Source organism: Balaenoptera ricei, chromosome 8, assembly GCF_028023285.1.
Source record: "Balaenoptera ricei isolate mBalRic1 chromosome 8, mBalRic1.hap2, whole genome shotgun sequence".
NCBI classification, from domain to species: Eukaryota; Metazoa; Chordata; class Mammalia; order Artiodactyla; family Balaenopteridae; genus Balaenoptera; species Balaenoptera ricei.
The window spans coordinates 59,752,841-59,778,736 of NC_082646.1; the positions used below are offsets into that span (position 1 = coordinate 59,752,841).

The 25,896-nt window shown below is 46.9% G+C and overlaps 1 protein-coding gene across 1 annotated transcript in view; it reads left to right on the forward strand.

Annotated features, from left to right (window-relative positions):
• The window catches only part of MAP6 (microtubule associated protein 6), an 86,096-nt gene extending 63,419 nt beyond the window's left edge, over positions 1-22,677 (forward strand). The window contains exon 4 of the mRNA XM_059929456.1: positions 21,576-22,677. Coding sequence (XP_059785439.1) covers positions 21,576-22,557 — 982 coding nt within the window. The 3' untranslated portion in view covers positions 22,558-22,677. The remainder of the gene's footprint in view (positions 1-21,575) is intronic.
• Positions 22,678-25,896: the final 3,219 nt, after the last annotated feature.

Here is a 25,896-nt window from a genome sequence, read left to right on the forward strand (position 1 = left end):
GTGGGGAATCTGTAGTCTTCACGGGGGGGAACCTTGGAGAGTGGGTGGCATGTGGGTATGCAGGGCACGCAGGGGCAGGCCTACAGGCAGGAGAGCAGAAGGGTGGGCACCTCAGAGCCAGGGCCGAGGGTGCCCACTTTGATATCCTTCTGCTGGAATGGGAGACAAAAGATTCTATACTTTGGGATCCCGCTTCCTTTTGCCAGTGCGTGTTGATTGAATACCTCTCATGGGCCAGGCATTGTGCCTAGAGCAGAGAACCAGGATGGCTGAGACCCCACCTCCAATCACAGTGAAACATGAAGAAGGAGTCTGTTCTAGCAGATTCTGTGGGTCAGGGAGGACCTCAGTGGATGGGCAGGTGGCGACCAAGTGAACAGAGCCGGGGGGCGGCGGCCAGTCATGCCAGGCAGAGGGGCTGCAGGAGCAGAGATGTGGGAGCCCAATGCCAGGTGAGCTCAGTCCTTGGGAGGGTCAGGGTGCCGTGGACGTCCTGGTGCCGTCGGGGGGTGGGGGGAGGTCACTAACCAGGGTCTCCATTCACATCCCCAGCTGTACCCCACCTGCGCATGCTCCTGCCATCGTGCTTCTCACCCTCACCCTCAAGCCGGGCACCAGCCACAGGTCCTCTCTTGCTCTAGGCCAGGAGCTCTAGGCTGGGACTCATTCTGTTGCTGGTTCTCAAAATCTGGGCTTTGAGTAGGAGCCGTGGTAGGAATAATCAAGGATCATGTATGTGGAAAAAAACACTATATATTTGTTTTCCAGATGAACAGAAAGCATTCCACCCACCTGCCTGCTTTTGTATGAGGCAGAAAATGCAAAATACTGTCCAATAATAAAACATACATAAAAGTATATTATTTAGCTCTCTTTTGATCAGTTAAGAATTGCTTGATCAAAACTAGGGATTGAGAGAGATGAAAAGACAGGAGAGGTAGAAAGAGAGGCAAAGAGAGAAGACACACAGAAAACACACATGTATGAAGACACTGAGAATAACCGAGGAGAAGGTGAGACGCACTCAGAATCGAAGGGCAAGAATGGGCAGCGGAGAAGCAGGAAGGTGGGAACCACCCAGTGGTCAGGCTCACCCGGAGCCTCAGCCTCGCGTCCGCTGTGCTCCCTGATGCTGCCCAAGCCCAGGAGGCAAATCTCCACCCATTACTATCATCACGTCCCTGAAACAGCAAACGAAGTTAAAACCAGCCTCTAGTTTTAAAATAGGTCCCCACTGCTACATTCGTTATAAGCGTAGTTTAATCCTTCCATAAAGTTTGTGTTCTTAGTGAAGTTCTTCCCTCATATTTTTTTTCCCACTAGGGTTTAAAAATGCACAGCCTGCTTCCCAAAGATTCAGGGAGTGTCAAGTGCACGCCCTCTGTGTGCGGACTCCCTCTAGGTGTCGTCATGGTTTCAAGGCCCTCTCCCTGCTAAAATGCTTAGAGCAGTTTACATTTTCAGGACCCCAGGTATAAAAAGTTTCTTTCAGGATGTAGACCGTGGACCATCTACAGTTAAGGGGAGACCCTACAGCAGCCCCACCTGAGGCCAACAGGGCGGGGACAGCTGAGCCGAGACAGGAGAGGCAGCTGTTTCAAACCAATGGAACCAACCCTCCTCGGCTTCCCCTCGTGCAGAACCCGGCACGTGATCCAAAGCGCTCCATCCCACTGCCACTGATGCATCGACCCTCATGACACCTAGACCACCCTAGAATAGCTCTAATAACAGAGCTGCCATCCTTACATATTTTCTTCCTTAGCATGTGAATACGGGTTAACAGTGGTGGTGCCCTTAGGCCTTTACCAGGTTCGTGGATGGAAGTCGGTGGCAGCTATGCCAGTCTGTGTCTTTCACTAAACACAGACTGTCCTCCTCTGAAAATGGGGACACTAATACCCACCTCATATGAGAGGAGTGAGGATGAAGTGACTTGATGGCTATAGGGAACCCATAGTGGACACTAAATAGAGCTCATTGCAGGCCCCTCTGCCTTCCCTGTACAGTACTTGAAAGGTCTGTGTTCTCTGTCTTTCTGATAGTTACTCTGACAATATATGAAGCTGATTGAGGCAAACACTGATCAAGAAGAACACTTTTAAAGAATCCCAGCTACTGAATTACCTTGAGTCCACAAACCTAAGCAATAATATTCTAAGAATTTATAACTACCGAATGCTTACGAAGCCTTTCTTTCTGTGCAGTCCCACTGAGCCCTCCTGATGTAGTGGAACAGGTGTTTGCACCAGGTGACAGACAGGAGAGGGAAGCTCAGAGAGGAGGGTGTCTGCCAGCTCCACCTGGGCTGCTTCTCCCCTTCACCCAAGGGAGGGGGCCGGCCTGAAGGGAGTCAGGTTTCAGACAAGTTGGACTCCTAAGCTATATCCTCACCTCGAGGTGCCCTGTCTGCTTGGGCAAACTGCAGGCTAACCTAGGATCCCCTTTAAATCTTGGGAATCAGATACAAATGAGGGGAAGTAAGAGTTGGGTCAGGTTTTCACACACAACTAGCTCAAACATCCTGAATGAATTGACCGATTGTCTCAGCCAAATATATAGGTTTTCTCCTTTGGGTGCTAAATTAACTGACTGGGTTATTGAATACAGAATGATCCAACTGTTTTCATTCATAAGAAATATACTTGGTACTAGAGATACCAAGATAAAACAGGTGCCCAAACCTGACACTGGAGGTGTTGGATCAGAGACCGCCGTCTTGTGCATTTTATTTCAAACAGTGGAACCGAGCTTAACTCTCTGTCCCTTGTCCTCATATAAGTGGCCCTCAGTCTCTTGTTAATTTGGTATTGTATATATCTATTTCAACCCGGACATCTTACCTGGGGCCAAGGGAGCTTCAGATGCTGAGATACACAAATTACTGCCACTGGTACTGGTTTAAGCTGCCAGAGGGATCTTTAGAACACGCAGCTCTGACCATGTCACGCCCTGCTTTAAACCATCCGTGGGTTCCTCTCTCGGCCTGCAGAAGCTTATGTCTGCTCAGCGCGCCATGCTGCTTCTCACCTCCATGCTTTACCCACGCTGCCCCACCTGCTCAGATTGCCCTTCTCCTGCTTCTCCACCTGGCTAACTCATCCTTCAAGACTCCGCTCAGGGGACAGCTCCAGGAAGCCTTTCCCGCACCTCCCAGGCTGGGTAAGATGCTCCCTGTGTGTTCTTCATCGTGGAACTTAGCACACGTACTGTGTCATCTGCTCATATGTGTGTGTGTCCCCCCCCCCCCACTAGCCTATGCTCCCCCAGGGCGAGGACCCTGTCCTTCTGCTCATCTTTGTAGCCCTAGCTTCCAGACCATTGTCTTCCACAGATAATGTCTTCTAACGTGTTTGCTGAATGAACAGTGAGCGAATGAATGAATGATGATATTCACCATCTGTCTCCATAGAGACCACCGAGCCTCCGCAAGGCTTTATTCTGCCTAGTAACTGGCTCTGCTCACAAGACAGGGGTGGTTTCAAGAAAGGTCATGGCAACGGCTGAGCACAGAGGAGTCAACCGCTGCTTTTATAATGGCCAGCCTCTGGGCCAGCCTCCTTTTTACGTCATGTGGCCACTTTTTCTAAACAGTCCTGACTTCATAAAATCATAGACTCGTGGTTAGAGGGTAATCTTAAGAGGCTGGCTGAGCCTAGCCCCTGCCCAGTGCAGAGCTGCTAACTCCATGATGGCAGAGGCACCTCCAGGGGCATATCTTAGCAACAAGGGCTGGGAATTAGAGCCAGCAGGCCTGGTTCTAAATCCAAGCTCTACTAGTTACTAGCTGTGTAACCTTGGCTGAGTTTCTTACTTTCTTTGAGCCTCAAAGAAATAACAAGAATACAAGTATCAACCACTACCCAGATCTATATGACTCCCAAATTCAGAAGGTAGGAGTTTGGTCAGCAAGGAATATAGTGTGACCCGAATCTGTTTGGTTCCAGCGTGTGGGTAGCAGGTGGTAAGAGGTCTGATCACAGAAAATCCTGTTTGTGATTCAGAGGACTATTATGAGGGCCCCCTGAGGATGCATACGAAGGCCTCTGTGAACTGTAAGTGGAACGCCCTTGTCACAGTTCACTTTATGGGTAGTTTGCTGGCCACCACTTCCCAGTTACTTACCACCCTTAGTCCCAACGGAGTGGTGGTGGCTGGAGCTACACATGGCAAAGCCACTCTCTCAGCCACGCAACAGCTTGAGATGATGCTCCTCTAGTACTGGCTCTTGCTGCCCCCTCGCCTTCCCAGCCCTTCCCCAGCCCCTCCTCCCTGAGCACCTTATCAATCAACCTCCTGGTGCAGATTCCATTTCTGCAATTACACGGTCATTTTCATTGATCCCCTCTGGACACTCCAAACCAATTTCTGATTAATGGCTCAAGATCCCATCCTTTGCTTTAGATGGGGTGGGGGGAAGGACAAAGATTGATTTGCAAGTTCCCAGGTAGACAAGAACTGAGCCATTACTGTCTGGCGGCCTTAGACTAGCACTTCACTTTTTTTTTTTTTTAACATCTTTATGGGAGTATAATTGCTTTACAATGGTGTGTTAGTATCTGCTTTATAACAAAGTGAATTAGCTATACATATATATATATATCCCCATATCTTCTCCCTCTTGCGTCTCCCTCCCTCCCACCCTCCCTATCCCACCCCTCTAGATGGTCACAAAGCACCGAGCTGATTTCCCTGTGCTATGCGGCTGCTTCCCACTAACTATCGGTTTTACGTTTGGTAGTGTATATACGTACATGCCATTCTCTCACTTTGTCCCAGCTTACCCTTACCCCTCCCCATGTTCTCAAGTCCATTCTCTAGTAGGTCTGCGTCTTTATTCCCATCCTGCCCCTAGGTTCTTCATGACCGTTTTTGGTTTTTTTATATTCCATATATATGTGTTAGCATATGGTATTTGTTTTTCTCTGACTTACTTCACTCTGTATGACAAACTCTAGGTCCATCCACCTCACTACGAATAACTCAATTTCGTTTCTTTTTATGGCTGAGTAATATTCCATTGTATATGTGTGCCACATCTTCTTTATCCATTCTTCTGTCGATGGCCACTTAGGTTGCTTCCATGTCCTGGCTATTGTAAATAGAGCTGCAATGAACATTGTGGTACATGACTCTTTTTGAATTATGGTTTTCTCAGGGTATTTGCCCAGTAGTGGGATTGCTGGGTCGTATGGTAGTTCTATTTTTAGTTTTTAAAGGAACCTCCATACTGTTCTCCATAGTGGCTGTATCAATTTACATTCCCACCAACAGTGCAAGAGGGTTCCCTTTTCTCCACACCCTCTCCAGCATTTATTGTTTGTAGATTTTTTGATGATGGCCATTCTGACTGGTGGGAGGTGATACCTCATTGTAGTTTTGATTTGCATTTCTCTAATGATTAGTGATGTTGAGCATCCTTTCATGTGTTTGTTGGCAATCTGTATATCTTCTGTGGGGAAATGTCTATTTAGGTCTTCTGCCCATTTTTGGATTGGGTTGTTTGTTTTTTTGATATTGAGCTGCATGAGCTGCTTGTAAAGTTTGGAGATTAATCCTTTGTCAGTTGCTTCATTTACAAATATTTTCTCCCATTCTGAGGGTAGTCTTTTCGTCTTGTTTATGGTTTCCTTTGCTGTGCAAAAGCTTTTAAGTTTCATTAGGTCCCATTTGTTTATTTTTGTTTTTATTTTCATTTCTCTAGGAGGTGGGTCAAAAAACATCTTGCTTTGATTTACGTCATAGAGTGTTATGCCTATGTTTTCCTCTTAGAGTTTTATAGTGTCTGGCCTTACATTTAGGTCTTTGATCCATTTTGAGTTTATTTTTGTGTATGGTGTTAGGGAGTGTTCTAATTTCATTCTTTTACATGTAGCTGTCCAGTTTTCCCAAGCGCCACTTATTGAAGAGGCTGTCATTTCTCCATTGTATATTCTTGCCTCCTTTATCAAAAATAAGGTGACCATATGTGCGTGGGTTTATCTCTGGGCTTTCTATCCTGTTCCATTGATCATATTTCTGTTTTTGTGCCAGTACCATACTGTCTTGATTACTATAGTGTTGTAGTATAGTCTGAAGTCCAGGAGTCTGATTCCTCCAGCTCCGTTTTTCTTTCTCAAGTTTGCTTTGGCTATTTGGGGTCTTTTGTGTTTCCATACAAATTGTGAAATTTTTTGTTCTAGTTCTGTGAAAAATGCCAGTGGTAGTTTGATAGGGATTGCACTGATTCTGTAGATTGCTTTGGGTAGTAGAGTCATTTTCACAATGTTGATTCTTCCAATCCAAGAACATGGTATATCTCTCCATCTGTTTGTATCATCTTTAATTTCTTTCATCAGTGTCTTATAGTTTTCTGCATACAGGTCTTTTGTCTCCTTAAGTAGGTTTATTCCTAGGTATTTTATTCTTTTTGTTGCAATGGTAAATGGGAGTGTTTCCTTAATTTCACTTTCAGATTTTTCATCATTAGTGTATAGGAATGCAAGAGGTTTCTGTGCATTAATTTTGTATCCTACTACTTTACCAAATTCATTGATTAGCTCTAGGAGTTTTCTGGTAGCATCTTTAGGATTCTCTATGTATAGTAACATGTCATCTGCAAACAGTGACAGCTTTACTTCTTCTTTTCCGATTTGGATTCCTTTTATTTCTTTTTCTTCTCCGATTGCTGTGGCTAAAGCTTCCAAAACTATGTTGAATAATAGTGGTGAGAGTGGACAACCTTGTCTTGTTCCTGATTTTAGAGGAAATGATTTCAGTTTTTCACCATTGCGAGCGATGTTGGCTGTGGACTTGTCATATATGACCTTTATTATGTTGAGGTAAGTTCCCTCTATGCCTACTTTCTGGAGGGTGTTTCATCATAAATGGGTGGTGAATTTTGTTGAAAGCTTTTTCTGCATCTATTGAGATGATCATATGGTTTTTCTCCTTCAATTTGTTAATATGGTGTATCACATTGATTGGTTTGTGTGTATTGAAGAATCCTTACAATCCTGGGATAAACCCCACTTGGTCATGGTGTATGATCCTTGTAATGCAGCACTTCACATTTTTAAAAGCGTCATTGGCAGGATTATCAGATTCATGGCAACTCATCGAGACAGTCAACTATGCCCCTGACTTTGCCTTCTTGGTATTAAAACAACCAAGGAAGCTTTTAAAATATTTATTATACAAATGGGAATTTATTTAGTTCTTAGCAGGTTATATCTAGAAAAGGTATTTACCAGCAAAAAGGAAAAAGGAAAAAGCAGGGACTTCCCTGGCGGTCCAGTGGTTAAGACTCCGTGCTTCCACTGCAGGGGGCATGGGTTCGATCCCTGGTCAGGGAACTAAGATCCCACATGCCACGCATGGCGTGGCCAAAAAATAAAGAAAGAAAGTAAAAAAAATTTAAAGAAAGAAAGAAAGAAAAGGCAACAACAACACAGGGCAGAAAACAAAACTATCTAGCTACGTACTGCAACCATCTCCCTGTACTTAGGAGAACACATCTTCCCACAGGGAACCTGGAGTGGTGGAGAAAAATCCAAACTAGGAATCTGCCCCAGCTGTCTGGTGCCACTTTTGTAAAATGCAGAGGTGGCACAACCTAGGGGAAGGGAAGGAGCATTTATTTGACCTTTACACACTTGTTCCCATTTAATCCTCACAATAGGGCTAGAGAGTCTGTTGTAGGCATCATCCCCATTCACAGATAAAGAAGTCAAGTCTAGGTGATTAAATAACAAAGTCACACAACTTGTAAGTGGTGAGCCAGGATTTGGAGCCTGGTTTGGGTGACTGAAACCCATTCCTTGTCCAGTACTTGGGACCATCTCTAGGATTCCTACTGTAAAGAATTCCTGAAAAGGCAGTCTCTTCATCCTCTCTCTTCCTTGCTCCAAAACCTTCAGTGACCCTAAGTATTCTCATCATCTTTGGAAAGTGAGTCAGATGAAGGTCACAGATGCTGAGTTTGATCAGCACAGTTACTACCTCCTACCCACCCCACCCAGAATTAAGGCTTGTGGTGGCAGCCATTTTTCTAGCCATGGTCCTAGCTGCTCTTCCTGTGTGATGAGCCACATCTGGGTGGACTCCCTGTGTAGCCCCGGGCTGGTACACTGACTGGCAGCCATACAGGTAGGGTTTACAGGTGTGGGTGCAGATGGGCACTCTTAGACCAGGAGGCCCCTGTTTTCTGAGACAATCTTCTTTGCCAGGGTCTGCTGAACACCAGGAGGTAAACCAGGGAGGTCCTTGTGTAGTAGATGCGGGAAGGGCTGAGGCAAAGGGGCACTGGTTGTTAGAGTCCCAGAGGGGCAACTCTCAGGAGAAATAGTTGGGAGCTCGGAGCTGGGGACCTGCAGAGGTCAATGGCTCCAGCCTCCTGGACCAGGCAGAACCAGCCAGAGTCATGTCAAGCCAGACCCAGTTCAGACCTCTGCAGACAAATTTGGAATCTCTATAGTTGAAGTCACACCCCTGAGGGATACTGTTGTAGAAAGGAAAGAGCTTGACCAAAAGTCTGTCATCCTCAGTTAAGGTCTTGACATTGCCACCGACTCACTATGTGACCCTTCGGAGCCCCGCTTCCACCTCTGGAAAATGGGGGCACGAGTGACCCCTGTCTGCCTGGGTGACGGGCTGCTGTGAGAATACGATGTGCCATATTGAATGTAAAGTCCTCTTAGAAAACCATAAAGAGAGGTTACAGTTTGGGAGGACAAAAAGGTCCTAAGGCAGTTAAGAATAGGAAAGTATTTGTGTGTCTTGTAAATGCAGTTGTTAGAATTTGATCTTGTGTGAGTTTTTTTTTTTAAGCTTCCCATTTGGGGTGGAGGCCGCCTGTATGTGCCAGCCCTATGCCAGGGCGCTCTGGCTCTCCACTCTCATCAGTAGCCTGGCACTGAGTAGGCATTTATTAAATGTTTGTGGAAAGATGGAGGGAGTAAAGAGGAGGGGAGGGCGCAGGGTGGGGAAGGAGAGCGGGAGGGAGGGAAAGAGAGAGGAAAGAGAATGAAGCAGACATGGTCTCTGCCCTAAAGAGCCCCAGTCTGGAGAGGCAGCTACAGAACGGTTGGCAGCTCATCTGATGGAGGCTGCTGTGATGGGGCGAGGGGATGGGGACAGAGGGGGGCTGTGGGGACACAGGAGAAGGAGTACTCGACCCCTGGAGGTGGAGGGTCAGGGTGATCTCCCTGAGGGAGTAACCCCGGACCTGAACCTTTAGTTGCTGAGGGCGTTACTAGGCAGACGGGCGGTGGTGCTGGGCAACAGCACTGACGTGCCTTAGAGAGAGCAGCCGAGGGCCGTATCAGTAGAGGTGCCAGGACAGAGGCGGCGGGTGCTGCTTCTTGGAGACTGTAACTGCGACATCCCTTTCAGTTCTGGGGGCACACTTTCCAAGGGAGGGAAGCCAACGGAGATGTGCAGTGGGGAGAGCAGTCGGGACGGTGAGGGCTCTGAGCTTTTGGGGGACATGCGTTGCCCAGAGAAGCCAGGAATATCTTCAGGTATCAGTCCTGGGTCAGGCAGCATGGCATTCTCTGGAAGGGTGGCGCCAGAGCACAGAACCCGGATCAGGGCAGGGATACAGGGAGTGGAGCTGACAGAAATACAGGCTCTGCTCAGGGTCCGGGCTACAGAGGGTGGGCTGCCTCACCCGGCTGTGTGGCCCTGACCCACCCCCCCCACCCCCCGCCGGGGCAGCGCGGGCAGAGGCTGGGGCCAGCCAGCGGGAGACAGCAGCACAAGTTCAGGAGACCCGATGACCCCCAGGTCTGTCCTTTCAGCCTGGGCGCCTTTGAAGTGGCTCTGCGGAGATGTGCTTTCAGGGACCAGAGAGAAAGGACTTCTCGAGCAAAGTGACGTCTTCGCACTGAAAGGACTTTCAGGCCTCTCCGGTTGGAGAAACTCAGGCAGGTGAGGGCTTGGGGCCAGGGCTGGTGGTCCTGGTGCACTGTTAACTTTACAGTGTTCGTGGTGTGCACCCCACACGGGGGGCTCCGCAAGTCAGGGCCCCGGGCTCATTCCCGCCTGTTCCCCCAGCAGAGGGCCTAACCCAGAGCGCAGGCTCAGCAGACTTTGTCCAATGAATGGATAAAGGAGAAAAAACATCAAATAGAATAAAGAGAAAAAGCTGTATGCCAGCCACCCAGTACTCCCACAAATAGCTGCCAGGTACCATGAGCCAGACACTAGGTACTCACGATGCAGAGATGAAAAACACACAGCCCACGAGCTAGGGAGAGAGGCAGGTAATTACCAGACACCATGATAATTGCTAAAATAGAGGCCACAGAGTCCCGTGGGAGAGAGGGGCGGGGCGAGAGTTCTTGTTTTGAGAAGGCCTTGTCTCCTGCACTTCTTCATAAGAATAACAAGCCTTAAAAAAAAAAAAAAAAAAAAAAAAGAATAACAAGCCTTTCAAAGACGGTTTCCTTGACACCCCCCCTCGGGTAACTGCATCTCTTATAATGTGTTGGGAGCTTTGTCTGTGTCTAGGAAACGTGGGCGCCTGTCCAGGACCCTTGGAGGCAGACAGGAGAAGACAAAGCCGTGAAATCGCCTGGCCCACTGTCCCCCCCCCTCCTGCAGGGCCCCTGAGGCGCAAGTGGCCTGGCCCCTCTCAGCCCCTCCTGCCCATCTTTGTTTCAAGTGAGTTTGCTCCATCCCTTCTACCCACCCAGTGAGATTTTGAGAGGCCTCTATTTAGTCCTGGACCTGCTATTTCTAGCTGTGTGGCTTTGGGAGAGCTGCTTGCCCACTCTGGGCCTAGTTTCCCATCTGTAGAGTGAGACATTGGACCAGATCACCAAGTCCCTTTCTGGGACTAACATTTAGTTAATACTAAATATCACCTGTATTCCAGGGGTCATGCCATGAGTGTCTCCATAAATGAACCCTCCCTGGAAGGTGGGCACTGTAATCCCCATCTTATAGATTAAGGAAACTGAAACGTTGCAGCCTGGATGCCCATGATGGCGCCCATGGCTAGGATGGAGCTGAGTCAGCCTTCGAACCCAGCTCTTCTGGCCTCGAGCCCCGTCAGTGCACTCTCTCCTCCAGCACTGCTCCTCCAGCAGCCTGCTCTATACCGTCCAAGAAATGACCTAGGTTAAAATACCCAGCACCGAGCCTGGCACATGGTTATTGCTCAGGAAATATGAGTTTCTTTCTTTCTCAGGGCTTTTCTAAGCTGTGGAAGCAGGGGGTTCAAGGACAGGGTCTATAGGTCCCCGATTTCTGAACAGGGCCCTACACCAGGAGCACTGCCCCAGCTCCGGGCTGCTGTGATGGTGCATCAGGAGAGTCTGAGAAGAAAAAAAACCAGGTGGATTATAGGATTAGAATTGTGTGCAATGGCAAGAATCGGCCTTTCTCCAGATAGTCTCGGGCAGTGCTTGGTAATCCTGCTTACAGACTCTAATAAAGCTTGGATCCAAGGTCAGCGTGTGTGTACCCAGGAGGCATTGCCTGTCACCATGGAAACAGGAAGAAGGGAAGAAAATTAAGTTTCTAAGACTTTGGTTGTCTCATGTAACCTTGGAACGCTACATTTTGCAAATAGGACAGAGCCTGGCACAGAAAAGTCTCTCATTTATTCATTCATTCGACAAGTATTTAGTCAGGGCTTTCCCTGGGTCAGGTACTGTTTTAGGTACAATGATTTACAAAACTGACATGGTCCTGCCCTTTGAAGCTTCAGTCTCGTAGGAGAAACATTAATGGAAAAGAATGCAAGTATTTAGCTGTGATAAGGGATCTGAAAGAAAGTGTCAGGGACTGGGAGAGCCTGTAGCAGGGGCCTGGTCACATCTGCTTCCCTGGGAAGGTGAGCTGAGAGATGGAGGATGAGTAGTATTAACAGGAGAAGACGGAGCAAGAGAAGGTCCCAGGAGGAGACAAAAGCATGTGCAAAAGCTGTAAATGGAAAGGAGCAGGGCATGGGAGGCTGGGGCATAGAGAGCTGGAAGACAGTGGGAGCAGGCTGGTCAGCGAGGTGAGGCCATGGAACAGGGTAAAACCTCTTTATTCTCAGCGCAAGGAGAAACCTTGAAGAGTCCTCAGCAGGGGAAGGATTTGCTTTTTTGAAAGGTCATCCTGATTTCTGTATGAAGAAAGGATTGGAGGAGGGGCCAGGGATACCAGTTAGGGGACTGTGACAGTGGTCGACAGAGATGATGGCACAGCTGGTGGGGGAAGGGAGGGAGGGAAAGAAATGTGAATATTCAGGAAATAAATGTTAGGAGCCGGAACAGATGGTTCCTGATGGACTGGGTGAAGGTTTTGAGGGAGTCGAAAGTATCTAGAATGACTCTGAGTTTCTGGCTGGGGCCATAGGATAGATGATGAACCAGGTTTCAGCAACAACAATTTGTAAATTTTTCTGTTTGACCTTCTTTGTTCCAGGTACTGTGCTGAGCATTGGGGCTGCAGGCCAGGTGGATGGCCCCTGCTTTCAGGGAGTTCACAGTCGAATGGGGGAAAACTGACATGCGATTAGGGTATCTATGAATGTGGGTAGAGACTGTAAAATGGTGCTGCAAGGGAGGTACAGACAAAACTAATTTGGAGAGGTGCCTCCAGGAAGACCTTGTAAGAAGGTGGGATCCGAGCCAAGCCATCAGGGACAGACAGGAAAAGTGGGTTAAAGAGGGAAATCCAGGCAGCAGAAACAAAAAGAAACAAAACAGCAGCATGGGGTAGCCAGAGGACAGTGCAGGAGGGTGAGGCTGCAGGGCTGTCCACCACCTTCCCTGCCTTCTTCCAGTGCTGCCAGGAGGCTCCAGTGAGCTAAAGTAATGAGCGCGTGATCATCTGATAAACTCTTACACAGTTATTATGGTTATGGACTTATTCATGTAAGGCACAAAAGCACTCTACAAATGTCACAAATTATCATTTCAGATCCCTGCCCAAAAGGATCATCTGATCCTCTGTCATAATTGTCCCTGACATTTGTATTGCTATCCCCATTTTACAGATGAGGAAACTGAGGTCTATTGTGGTTGAGTAATTGCCCAAGGCCTGGCAGGCAATTAGCACAGAAACCAAGATAAAGCCAGCAGGCCAGTTCTAGTTTCTGAGAGGGTACACAGGCTGGGAGGTGAAAGGAGCCTGTCTCGTATGCTGTCTTGAGAAGATCTGCAGCTGGCTCAAGGCACCAGACTCAGACTCAGTTGTGCAGGTTGGGCTGGGCCCCTGGGCAGCTGGCCTGTGGGCTGAGTGGGGCTGAACCCAGCCCATCTCCACTCACCCACCACGCATCGGCTTCCACCCTGGGGGAGTGGCTCTGTCTCATTCACACAGATGGCACTGTGAGTGGTGGGACATTTTACAGACTATATATGTGCCACATCTTCTTTATCCATTCATCTGTCGATGGACACTTAGGTTGCTTTCATGTCCTGGCTATTGTAAATAGAGCTGCAATGAACATTGTGGTACATGACTCTTTTTGAATTATGGTTTTCTCAGGGTATTTGCCCAGTAGTGGGATTGCTGGGTCGTATGGTAGTTCTATTTTTAGTTTTTAAAGGAACCTCCATACTGTTCTCCATAGTGGCTGTATCAATTTACATTCCCACCAACAGTGCAAGAGGGTTCCCTTTTCTCCACACCCTCTCCAGCATTTATTGTTTGTAAATTTTTTGACATGGCCATTCTGACTGGTGGGAGGTGATACCTCATTGTAGTTTTGATTTGCATTTCTCTAATGATTAATGATGTTGAGCATCCTTTCATGTGTTTGTTGGCAATCTGTATATCTTCTGTGGGGAAATGTCTATTTAGGTCTTCTGCCCATGTTTGGATTGGGTTGTTTGTTTTTTTTTGATATTGAGCTGCATGAGCTGCTTGTAAATTTTGGAGATTAATCCTTTGTCAGTTGCTTCATTTGCAAATATTTTCTCCCATTCTGAGGGTAGCCTTTTCGCCTTGTTTATGGTTTCCTTTGCTGTGCAAAAGCTTTTAAGTTTCATTAGGTCCCATTTGTTTATTTTTGTTTTTATTTCCATTTCTCTAGGAGGTGGGTCAAAAAGGATCTTGCTGTGATTTATGTCATAGAGTGTTAATGCCTATGTTTTCCTCTTAGAATTTTATAGTGTCTGGCCTTACATTTAGGTCTTTGATCCATTTTGAGTTTATTTTTGTGTATGGTGTTAGGGAGTGTTCTAATTTCATTCTTTTACATGTAGCTGTCCACTTTTCCCAAGCACCACTTATTGAAGAGGCTGTCATTTCTCCATTGTATAGTCTTGCCTCCTTTATCAAAAATAAGGTGACCATATGTGCGTGGGTTTATCTCTGGGCTTTCTATCCTGTTCCATTGATCTATATTTCTGTTTTTGTGCCAGTACCATACTGTCTTGATTACTGTAGTTTTGTAGTATAGTCTGAAGTCAGGGAGCCTGACTCCTCCATCTCCATTTTTCATTCTCAAGATTGCTTTGGCTCTTCGGGGTCTTTTGTGTTTCCATACAAATTGTGAAATTTTTTGTTCTAGTTCTGTGAAAAATGCAAGTGGTAGTTTGATAGGGATTGCATTGGATCTGTAGATTGCTTTTGGTAGTATAGTCATTTTCACAATGTTGATTCTTCCAATCCAAGAACATGGTACATCTCTCCATCTGTTTGTATCATCTTTAATTTCTTTCATCAGTGTCTTATAGTTTTCTGCATACAGGTCTTTTGTCTCCTTAAGTAGGTTTATTCCTAGGTATTTTATTCTTTTTGTTGCAGTGGTAAATGGGAGTGTTTCCTTAATTTCTCTTTCAGATTTTTCATCATTAGTGTATAGGAATGCAAGAGATTTCTGTGCATTGATTTTGTATCCTGCTACTTTTCCAAATTCATTGATTAGCTCTAGCAGTTTTCTGGTAGCATCTTTAGGATTCTCTATGTATAGTATCATGTCATCTGCAAACAGTGACAGCTTTACTTCTTCTTTTCCGATTTGGATTCCTTTTATTTCTTTTTCTTCTCTGATTGCTAAAGCTAAAGCTTCCAAAACTATGTTGAATAATAGTGGTGAGGGCTTCCCTGGTGGCGCAGTGTTTGAGAATCTGCCTGCCAATGCAGGGGACACGGGTTTGAGCCCTGGTCTGGGAAGATCCCACATGCCGCGGAGCAACTGGGCCCGTGAGCCACAATTACTGAGCCTGCGCGTCTGGAGCCTGTGCTCCGCAACAAGAGAGGCCACGATAGTGAGAGGCCCGCCCACCGCGATGAAGAGTGGCCCCCGCTTGCCACAACTAGAGAAAGCCCTTGCACAGAAACGAAGACCCAACACAGCCATAAATAAATAAATTTTAAAAAAAAATAGTGGTGAGAGTGGACAACCTTGTCTTGTTCCTGATCTTAGTAGAAATGGTTTCAGTTTTTCACCATTGAGGACGATGTTGGCTGTGGGTTTGTCATATATGGCCTTTATTATGTTCAGGTAAGTTCCCTCTATGCTTATTTTCTGGAGAGGTTTTTTTTTTTCTCATAAATGGGTGTTGAATTTTGTCAAAAGCTTTTTCTGCAACTATTGAGATGATCATATGGTTTTTATTCTTCAATTTGTTAATATGGTTTATCACATTGATTGATTTGTGTATACTGAAGAATCATTGCATTCCTGGGATAAACCCCACTTGATCGTGGTGTATGATCCTTTTAATGTGCTGTTGGATTCTGTTTGCTCGCATTTTGTTGAGGATTTTTGCATCTATGTTCATCAATGATATTGGCCTGTAGTTTTCTTTCTTTGTGACATCTTTGTCTGGTTTTGGTATCAGGGTGATGGTGACCTCGTAGAATGAGTTTGGGAGTGTTCCTCCCTCTGCTATATTTTGGAAGAGTTTGAGAAGGATAGGTGTTAGCTCTTCTCTAAATGTTTGATAGAATTCGCCTGTGAAGCCATCTGGTCCTGGGCTTTTGTTTGTTGGAAGATTTTTAATCACAGTCTCAATTTCAACGCTTGTGATTGGTCTGTTTATATTTTCTATTTCTCCCTGGTTCAGTCTCAGAAGGTTGTGCTTTTCTAAGAATTTGTCCATTTCTTCCAGGTTGTCCATTTTATTGGCATATAGTTGCTTGTAGTAATCTCTCATGATCCTTTGTATTTCTGCAGTGTCAGTTGTTACTTCTCCTTTTTCATTTCTAATTCTATTGATTTGAGTCTTTTCCCTTTTTTTCTTGATGAGTCTGGCTAATGGTGTATCAATTTTGTTTATCTTCTCAAAGAACCAGCTTTTAGTTTTATTGACCTTTGCTATTGTTTCCTTTATTTCTTTTTCATTCATTTCTGATCTGATCTTTATGATTTCTTTCCTTCTGCTAACTTTGGAGTTTTTTTGTTCTTCTTTCTCTAATTGCTTTAGGTGTAAGGTTAGGTTGTTTATTTGAGATGTTTCTTATTTCTTGAGGTAGGATTGTATTGCTATAAACTTCCCTCTTAGAACTGCTTTTGCTGCATCCCATAGGTTTGGGTGGTCGTGTTTTCATTGTCATTTGTTTCTAGGTATTTTTTGATTTCCACTTTGATTTCTTCAGTGATCTGTTGGTTATTTAGTAGCGTATTGTATAGCCTCCATGTGTTTGTCTTTTTTACAGTTTTTTTCCTGTAATTGATATCTAGTCTCATAGCGTTGTGGTCAGAAAAGATACTTGATACAATTTCAATTTTCTTAAATTTACCAAGGCTTCATTTGTGAGCCAAGATATGATCTATCCTGGAGAATGTTCCATGAGCATTTAAGAAAGTGTATTCTGCTGTTTTTGGATGGAATGTCCTATAAATATCAATTAAGTCCATCTTGTTTAATGTATCATTTAAAGCTTGTGTTTCCTTATTTATTTTCATTTTAGATGATCTGTCCATTGGTGAAAGTGGGGTGTTAAAGTCCCCTACTATGATTGTGTTACTGTCGATTTCTCCTTTTACAGCTGTTAGCATTTGCCTTATGTATTGATGTGCTCCTATGTTGGGTGAATAAATATTTACAATTGCTATATCTTCTTCTTCGATTGATCCCTTGATCATTATGTAGTGTCCTTCTTTGTCTCTTGTAATAGTCTTTATTTTAAAGTCTACTTTGTCTGATATGAGACTTGCTATGCCAGCTTTCTTTGGATTTCCATTTACATGGAATATCTTTTTCCCCCCACTTTCAGTCTGTATGTGTCCCTAGGTCTGATGTGGGTCTCTTGTAGACAGTGTATATGTAGGTCTTGTTTTTGTATCCATTCAGCCAGTCTATGTCTTTTGGTGGGAGCATTTAATCCATTTACATTTAAGGTAATTATCTGTATGTATGTTCCTATTACCATTTTCTTAATTGTTTTGGGTTTGTTATTGTAGATCTTTTCCTTTTCTTGTGTTTCCTGCCTAGAGAAGTTCCTTTAGCATTTGTTGTAAAGCTGGTTTGGTGGTGCTGAATTCTCTTAGCTTTTGCTTATCTGTAAAGTTTTAATTTCTCCGTTGAATCTGAATGAGATCTTTGCTGGGTAGAGTAATATTTGTTGTAGGTTTTTCCCTTTCATCAGTTTAAATATGTCCTGCCAATCCCTTCTGGCTTGCAGAGTTTCTGCTAAAAGATCAGCTGTTAACCTTATGGGGATTCCCTTGTATGTTATTTGTTGTTTTTCCCTTGCTGCTTTTAATATTTTGTCTTTGTGTTTAATTGTTGATAGTTTGATTAATATGTGTCTTGGTGTGTTTCTCCTTGGATTTATCCTGTATAGGACTCTCTGTGCTTCTTGGACTTCATTGACTATTTCCTTTTCCATATTAGGGAAGTTTTCAACTATAATCTCTTCAAACATTTTCTCAGTCCTTTTCTATTCTCTTCTTCTTCTGGGACCCCTATAATTTGAATGTCAGTGAGTTTAATGTTGTCCCAGAAATCTCTGAGACTGTCCTCAATTCTTTTCATTCTTTTTTCTTTATTCCGCTCTGCAGTAGTTATTTCCACTATTTTATCTTCCAGGTCACTTATCCGTTCTCTGCCTCAGTTATTCTGCTATTGATTCCTTCTAGAGAATTTTTAATTTCATTTATTGTGTTGTTCATCATTGTTTGTTTGCTCTTTAGTTCTTCTAGGTCCTTGTTAAATGTTTCTTATATTTCTCCATTCTATTTCCAAGATTTTGGATCATCTTTACTATCATTACTCTGAATTCTTTTTCAGGTAGACTGCCTATTTCCTCTTCATTTGTTTGGTCTGATGAGTTTTTACCTTGCTCCTTTATCTGCTGTGTGTTTCTTTGTCTTCTCCTCTTGCTTAACTTACTGTGTTTGGGGTCTCCTTTTCGCAGGCTGCAGGTTCGTAGTTCCCGTTTATTTTTGGTGTCTGCCCCCAGCAGCTAAGTTTGGTTCAGTGGGTTGTGTAGGCTTCCTGGTGGAGGGGACTGGTGCCTGCGTTCTGGTGGATGAGGCTGGATCTTTCTGGTGAGCAGGACTATGTCCGGTGGTGTGTTTTGGGGTGTCTGTGACCTTATTCTGATTTTAGGCAGCCTCTCTGCTAATGGGTGGGGTTGTGTTCCTGTCTTGCTAGTTGTTTGGCATGGGGTGTCCAGCACTGTAGCTTGCTGGTCATTGAGTGGAGCTGGGTCTCAGCGTTGAGATGGAAATCTCTGGGAGAGCTTTTGCCGTTTGATGTTACATGGAGCTGGGAGGTCTCTGGTGAACCAATGTCCTGAACTCGGCTGCCCCACCTCAGAGGCACAGGCCTGACACCCGGCCGGAGCACCAAGACCCTGTCAGCCACACGGCCTTGCCTAAAATTTCCAGTGTATCAACTGGGGTGAGTTGAACGGCTGGGGGTTAGAGCAGCTGGGAGCTGGCTGGGTACCTCTTGCTCTCTCCACATGGCCTTTCCAAGTGGCTTTTCCAAAAGTCCAGACTTGGCTTCTTTACAGTATGAGAGCTTCAGGACAGTTAACTTATATCTTTCAACTTAAAATCAAGTCTAAATTAATTATTAAATTATACCTTTTATATTGGAATCACAAAGCTAATCTGTTAAATATAATATGCCAAATTATTTTAAACATTACAAATACTTTCAAACTAAATCTACACAGATTTTTCCTAAATTTAATACCCAAAAAAGGTAATATATAGATTTGATTTAATTTATCATTTCTAATCTTTTTTCTAAAACTTTCCATGATTAAAGGCACTTACTTACTAAGGAAAGAAGTTTACTAACCAGAGCAACATAGGGGTGTATATCTGAGCAAATTTAGGGTTAGTTCACAGCTGGCTGAGAATGCTCATTAAGCAGAAAAATGAGGCAGGGCGTGGGAGCCAGTGCCACAAACACCCGGGAAAATATACTTTGCACCCCATGCTGTGGGTCTGGCCCTCTTTTAAATCTCCATGCCAGCAGGGGACACTAAATCCATGTCCTGCCAATGGGACACTGAGTCCATGTCCTGCCAATGGAATAGGTTTTGCAACCCAAGCTCCTGAGGTCAAGTTAAGCCCTGGTCACCTCTTTTGTCTCCTGTCTCAGCTTCCTCACCCCTTTCAGGATGACCCTACCCAAGTTGTTCACTCCCAGATACGATTCATCTAATCAGAGTCCTGCTGGATTCTATTCTGAATTAGGTTTTTATTTTTCCTTTCTGGCCAACCACCAGGTATTAGAGGTATTTTAATGCCATCCTTGGATTCTGCATGTTTTTCATGGCCTTGCCTGGCTCCCTCCACAAACACTAAGGTCCTACTGATGGCAGCCAGCTGGGTTCCTGTGGCCAGGGCAGCTGTGCTCTGTGTTGTGCTGAACCAGCGGGCCACCCTGGCCCCTCTCTGTCCACTGTGATGCTCAGAGACATCAAGAGGGACTGGACGGACAGGCTGCCTGTGGCACCGTGTGCTCTGCTGAGAGATGTCAGTTCCTCGGGGCTCAAGATGCTAAATATAGTAAAAAGCTTCTGGATCAGGATGACATGTCAGAATAAAAATAGTCCAGATGTGTGTAACTTAATTCTAAGTAAATAGAAAAATATTTACAGTATTACATAGTAATATGGTACAAGGTGCTCTATGTACATAATTTCTAATCATCATAAATTTCTGAGTAAATATCATTTTACCCAATGAAATAGATGACACACTTGGGGCCCAGAGAGACGAAACCATAATGAGCTAAGAAAGTGTTACCAAGTAGAAGTCTTACTGGACCAGCTTTAAACTATAGGAACTGTTAAAATACTGAAGTGATTTTAAGCATAAAGACTTGATTGCAATGTGTAAAAGGGTAATAATAGCAACCAATATTGAGCACCTACTATGTGGCAGGTGCTATAAGGGAAGGAGCACAGGCTCCAGGAGTGGAAAGACCCAGACTTTACAGTCCATGCAGGTCCCCTCACTTCCCATGTCACTTGCCCACTCGACCTCAGTTTCTTCATCTGTATATCATACAACTAAGGGTAATAAATCCTCCCTTCGAGCTTCACAGGATTGCTGGGTTGCTGAAATGAGCTTTGGAAAGAAGTGATTTGGAAAGTAGAATGTGCTGTAAGTGTGCATAGGCTTGTGACACTGGCTGAGCCCAGCCCGCAGGGCAGGAGGGTGCACTCTCATCTTGACTGGGGTGGTCTGAGTGTGGCAACGTTTGCCCTTGGTGTCAGTGATGTCACTTGCTCTCCATGATGGGGGTGAGCCGAGAGGTGGGGCGGGTGTCCACGGTGAGGCAGGTGGAGAAAACTGTGAGGGTTCTGATGAGAGGCCTGGACTCTTGGTTGCCGGGAAATCAGCCCCAGAGCCTCGGAGTAAGTGAGGGCAAGGGCCCAGGGAGAGTAGAGGGAGCCAGAGTGGGGACGGAGCGAGGGGAGCAGGGCCTCTTCACTGCCTGAATGGGGAGTCCCAGCCAGTCACCTACCAAATGTGATACAGGCAACAATGGGGAGCATTGTTTATAGAGAATTTAAAAGCAATAATAAAACCAATTAAAAGCTGTTCTGCTTTTTATTGTCACCCCGGCCAGCTGGCTGTTGTAAACAATGTCAGTGATAAAATACGTTTTTACGTTTTCCCTTTTAAGGGAGGTGGGGAAGAGGAACATTCCCTCTTCCTTTCATTCATGACTTGGACCCTTTGCCCCTCCCCACTCAGCACCTAACTAGGGGGTTGGGGAGGGAAGGAGTCTGGGAACGCCCTGAGAACAGGAGCACCCTAGCCTGTAGGGTCCTCTGAGAGGATAGCTAAGATGGGCCCCCAGGATGGGCCCAGATATTCTGGAGGAAGGCAGCATGGCCTGGGTGGAGTGTGGGGTGGACAGGCTGCTAGGACGCTCACTGGAGGACTCTGAGTCCCGCTACAGTCCTGCCACCTGGGGGCTGCCCTCCGTGCCACGCGCAGGTTATAATCAATTGGCAAGCACATTGAATGACCAGTTCCCAAGCCCGCTCCTCACCCCACCCCACATTCTGTACTAAGGACGTGGAGATCAGGTTCTCCTCCTGACTCTCCAGCAAGAGCTGCCCTGCCCAGGCCCCACTAGGCCAAGACTTATCGGGCAATCTGTGCTCTGCCCTGTCCCTGGCCTGAGCGCTGGCCCTCACAGTGACCACCTCTCTCTCCTCTGCAGGAACCAGGTCGAACCCACCAGTGATTCACGTAAGAGTCAAGGTCCTGTAACCACAGAGCCAGACAAAGATCAAGGTCCCGTGGGCCCTGGGCCTCTGAAAGATCAAGGTCCTGTGATCCAAAAGCCTTCAAAGGGTGAAGACCCCACAGTCCCAGAGCCTCTGAAGGATCAAGCTTCTGTGGTCCCGGGGTCTCTGAAGGATCTAGGTCCCATAGTCCCTGCATCAGTTAAGGATCAAGATCACGTGGTCCCTGAGCCTTTAAAGAATGAAGGTTCTGTGATCTCAGCACCAGTCAAGGACCAAGATTCCTTGGCCCCAGTGCCTCTAGAGAATCAAAGTCCTATGGTTCCAGCAAGAGTTAAAGATCAAGGTCCCGTGGTACCAGAGCTTCTGAAGGATCAAGGCCCCGTGGCCCCAGCATCTGTCAAGGATCAAGACCCCATGGTCCCTGAACCTGTGGATAAAGGCCCCATGGTCCCAGCACTTGTCAAGGATCAAGGTCCTATGGTCCCAGAGCAACCACAGGATCAAAGTGCCATGGTCATAGCACCTGTGAAGAGTGAAAGTTCTGTGCTCTCTGAGTCTGTAAAGAATCAAGGTTTAGTGGTCCCAGAGCCAGTCAAAGATCAAGGTGGAGGGGCCCCAGAGCTTCTAAAGGATCACGATTCTGTAATTGCAGCACCTGTAAAGAATCAAGGTCCAGAACTAGTCAAGGATCAAGGCCCCGTGGTCCCAGAGCCTCCTAAGAATCAAGGTCCTGTGGTCCCTGAGCCTGTGAAGAATCAAGTTCCTATACCCCCAGTGCCTCTGAAAGATCAAGGTCCTCTGGTGCCACCACCAGCAAAGGACCAAGGTCCTGTGGTCCCTGAGCCTCTGAAGATTCAAGGTCTCAGGAGCCCTCAGCTGCCCACTGTATCACCTCCACCCCCAGTCATGATCCCAACTGTCCCCTATGCAGAATATGTTGAGAGTTCTCCTTGACACTCACCCCTTGACATGCCAAAGAAGGAGCTGGCAATGAAAGTGCTCCCTCTCGGGGCAGCGAAGACACTTATTTAATCTGCATGAAACACGTATTGTATAGTCTTGCTGGAATCTAATAAAACTTGTCCCTCTGGCTCAGCAGTGTCTCTCTCCCTGTCTGGCTTCATTTGAGTGTGTGTGCGCGTGTGTGTGTGTGTGTGTGTGCGCGCCATGCACATTTGAGTGTGGGCATGCAGGGCTCTGCATTCATCCTTCCGAGCCATCTGAGAAATTCCCAGCTCCTGTGAGTTGTCAGCATGAGATGGGAGTGGGTGGCAGTTGCTTGGAGACTGACAACGGGACCCCATCGTGAGGGTGTGGGCGGGACACCGTGTGCTTCCCTTTTACTCTCACACTGTGACCACACTTCACTTCTGACACCAGAGGTGGTGGTGGCGGGGCGGGGGTGGAGGAGGTCCCACACATCAAGCAATTATCTAACACCAACTGGGGGGCCCTACATTGAAACAAATTCTGACGCTATCTACCTAGAGACAGCGTCTGCTCCCACAGGTGAAGGGCTCAGTCCCACAGGACTGTCTCCCCGCCCCCCCCAACTTCAGATGCCAATTGCAAGTCCCAGGCTATCGCTTGTACTTCTGACTGACTTGCTATAAACCAGCATTCCCACAACCCCCTGCTTGGGTTCAGTAATTTGCTAGAATGGCTCACAGAACTCTGGGAAACACATACTTATGTTTACTGATTTATCCTCAAAGGATAAAGAATACCTCCAGATGGAAGAGATGCATAGGGTAAGGTATAGGGGAAGGGGCATGGAGCTTCCCTGCCCTTGCCAAGCACACCACCCTGCCAGTGCCTCCAGCAACCCAGAAGCTCTCCGAACCTCAAACTTTGGGGATTTTTATGAAGGTTTCATCATGCTGGCATAATCAATCATTAACTCAATCTCCAGCCCCTCTCCCCTTCCCAGAGGATGGAAGGTGGGGCTGAAAATTCCAAGCTTCTAATCGTGACTTGGTCTTTCTGGTGACCAGCCCCCATCCTGAAGTGATCCAGAAACCACCAAGAGTCCCCTCATTAAAACAAAAGACACTGCTAGAACCCAGGAAATTTCAAGGGTTTTAAGAGCTCTATTATTTCACAGGTCAGTTTCCATGAAAGCCTAGGTACCAAACAGGTACCAAACTGCAGCAAGCTGAGCCCTGGACTGTTCAGAGTTGAAACCTGCAGAGGAAACAGGAGCAGGGACCCAGCTGGCCCAGGATAATCCTGGATGACAGTTGTTTGCCAAGGGCTCAGTCCTAAAGATCATCCAGAGGTCATGCTTCTTGAGTAAACCAGGCCTCTGATCAGAAGAGTCCCAGGACACTCATGAGGGCAGAACCTAACATTTGCTGGTCCTCATTCAGTATCCAGGACAGCTCAGCCAGGGCTTTTAAAACAATGCCTGAAGTCCCCCACTCATTCATGCCTGCAGCTGACTTGTCCTTAGCACTCACTTTGTGCCTCGCTCAGTGCTGGGCATGAGGTCACTGTGGTACAGAAGTCCCAGTCTTATGACAATAAAAGGTGGCATGGGATGAGGCCCTAGGACAACTAAAGGCCTGGCTTTGAGAGGACAGTGAAGAAAGAAAATCTAGTAGGGGCATCCAGGAAGGCTTCTCAGAGAAAGTGGCTATGAAGTACAGACAGCCCAGGCAGCGGGGGTAGGAAGGGGTATCATGGATGTGGCTGGGAGGGCCAGGGTAAGCCCCCTCTGGATGTCCTTGAATGAAAGAAACCTGATTTTCATGAGGGCCTGACCAAAGGGTGTAGCAGACCTCTGGGGTAGACAACAGAGACCAGGGAGGGGTGACCAGTTTTCTGAACCCCAGGACCTGAGGGAGGGGGTCGGGGGGTCAGTCCTGCAGGCTGTGAGCGTGTTACTGGGAAGAAGGCTGGGGGCTAAGGCTCAGCCTTGCTCAGAGATGGGCCTGCTAGGAGCCCACTGGTGTGGGTCACAGTAGCCTCCCCTTTAAAACCCAGAGCCCTCAGGGGCCTGGGCGTGTGGGGAGAGCTCCACCTGTTGACCCCACCAAAGCTGGCTCCCAAGGAACACTCCTACCCCTTTAAGACCTTTGAGACCCATTATGAACACTAACCCCTTTCAAAGGTCTCTTTTTTAAACGTCTCTTTTTAAAGAAGCTCAGCTTGGTTCTAACAGAGAAATCACAGGAAGTACTGATGGCTTCCAAATGGTGCAGTTTTCTGAGCAACAGGCCCCAGTTCTGCTTCCTCACCCCACTCCCAATAGCACCAGTGTTTTCTGCCCCACAAGCCACCTCTATAAACACACACACAGACACACACACACACACACACACACACACACACACACACACACACACACTATGAGGATTCTTCCTGGCCCACCCAACACAGAGTTTGCTGCCATATGAATTCTAATGGGGCCCTGCAGATAAGAAAAGACCACGCTGAGGCTAAAGAAGTATTGTGTATGGGCACCACGCCCCTCCTTTCAGTTCTCCCTCTGACCCACACACCTGGTCCCATGGCACACACATTCCCACGGGCCAGGCAGATGGTGCTCTCTCTGAGATGGGCAACATCCAGGGGCAAATGTCCAGAAAGCCATTGGCTACCAGGGCATCCCCTCTGAAGAGAGAGCTGCCTGGAAACAAGGGGCGGGGGTCAGCCCCACATGGGGAGGCTGAGCTCCCTCAGGGACAGTGTCAGAATGGAAAGAGAAGTGGGCCCAGCCCAAGGCTCTGGTGACTTTTTAAAGGTAGGAAGAGAAGGGCACAAAGGAAGCTGAGGAAGGGCTCGCCCAAAGCTGTAAGGAGAGACCAGGGCCTGCGGTGCCAGGAGCGATTCAATAAGGAGAGCGATGCCCAGCGTCCAAAGCTGAGGGAGAGGGTGCAGATGACCGAGAGGCGGCGGTGGTGGAAGCAGATCCACCTCCAGCCCAGCGCCAGCCACCTCAGTTTCCTCCAGATGATAAAGTGGCTCTGATGATAAGAGGTGATCCTGAGGCAGAAAACCTCCAGCTCAGGATTGAGCTGCAGGCCACCGCCTCACCTGCATCACGCCCAGCTCTCTACTGCATTGGAAGAAGGCCCAGTGACGGAGGTGGTCGGCTCAGGCCCCCGCCCTGGGCTGGGGCGGCGAAAGGCGGGAAATGAACTAGGTGCTCTTGGCCCTTCTCAGATGCAGACTTCATCCTTGGCCTGGTTCTTCCCAGCTGCAGCCATTTCCCAGCCCCTCCCCAGCACGCATCGTCTCCACCCCTCTCAATCCCTCCCCTCGGCGGCCTGGCGAATCCAGATAAAGGAC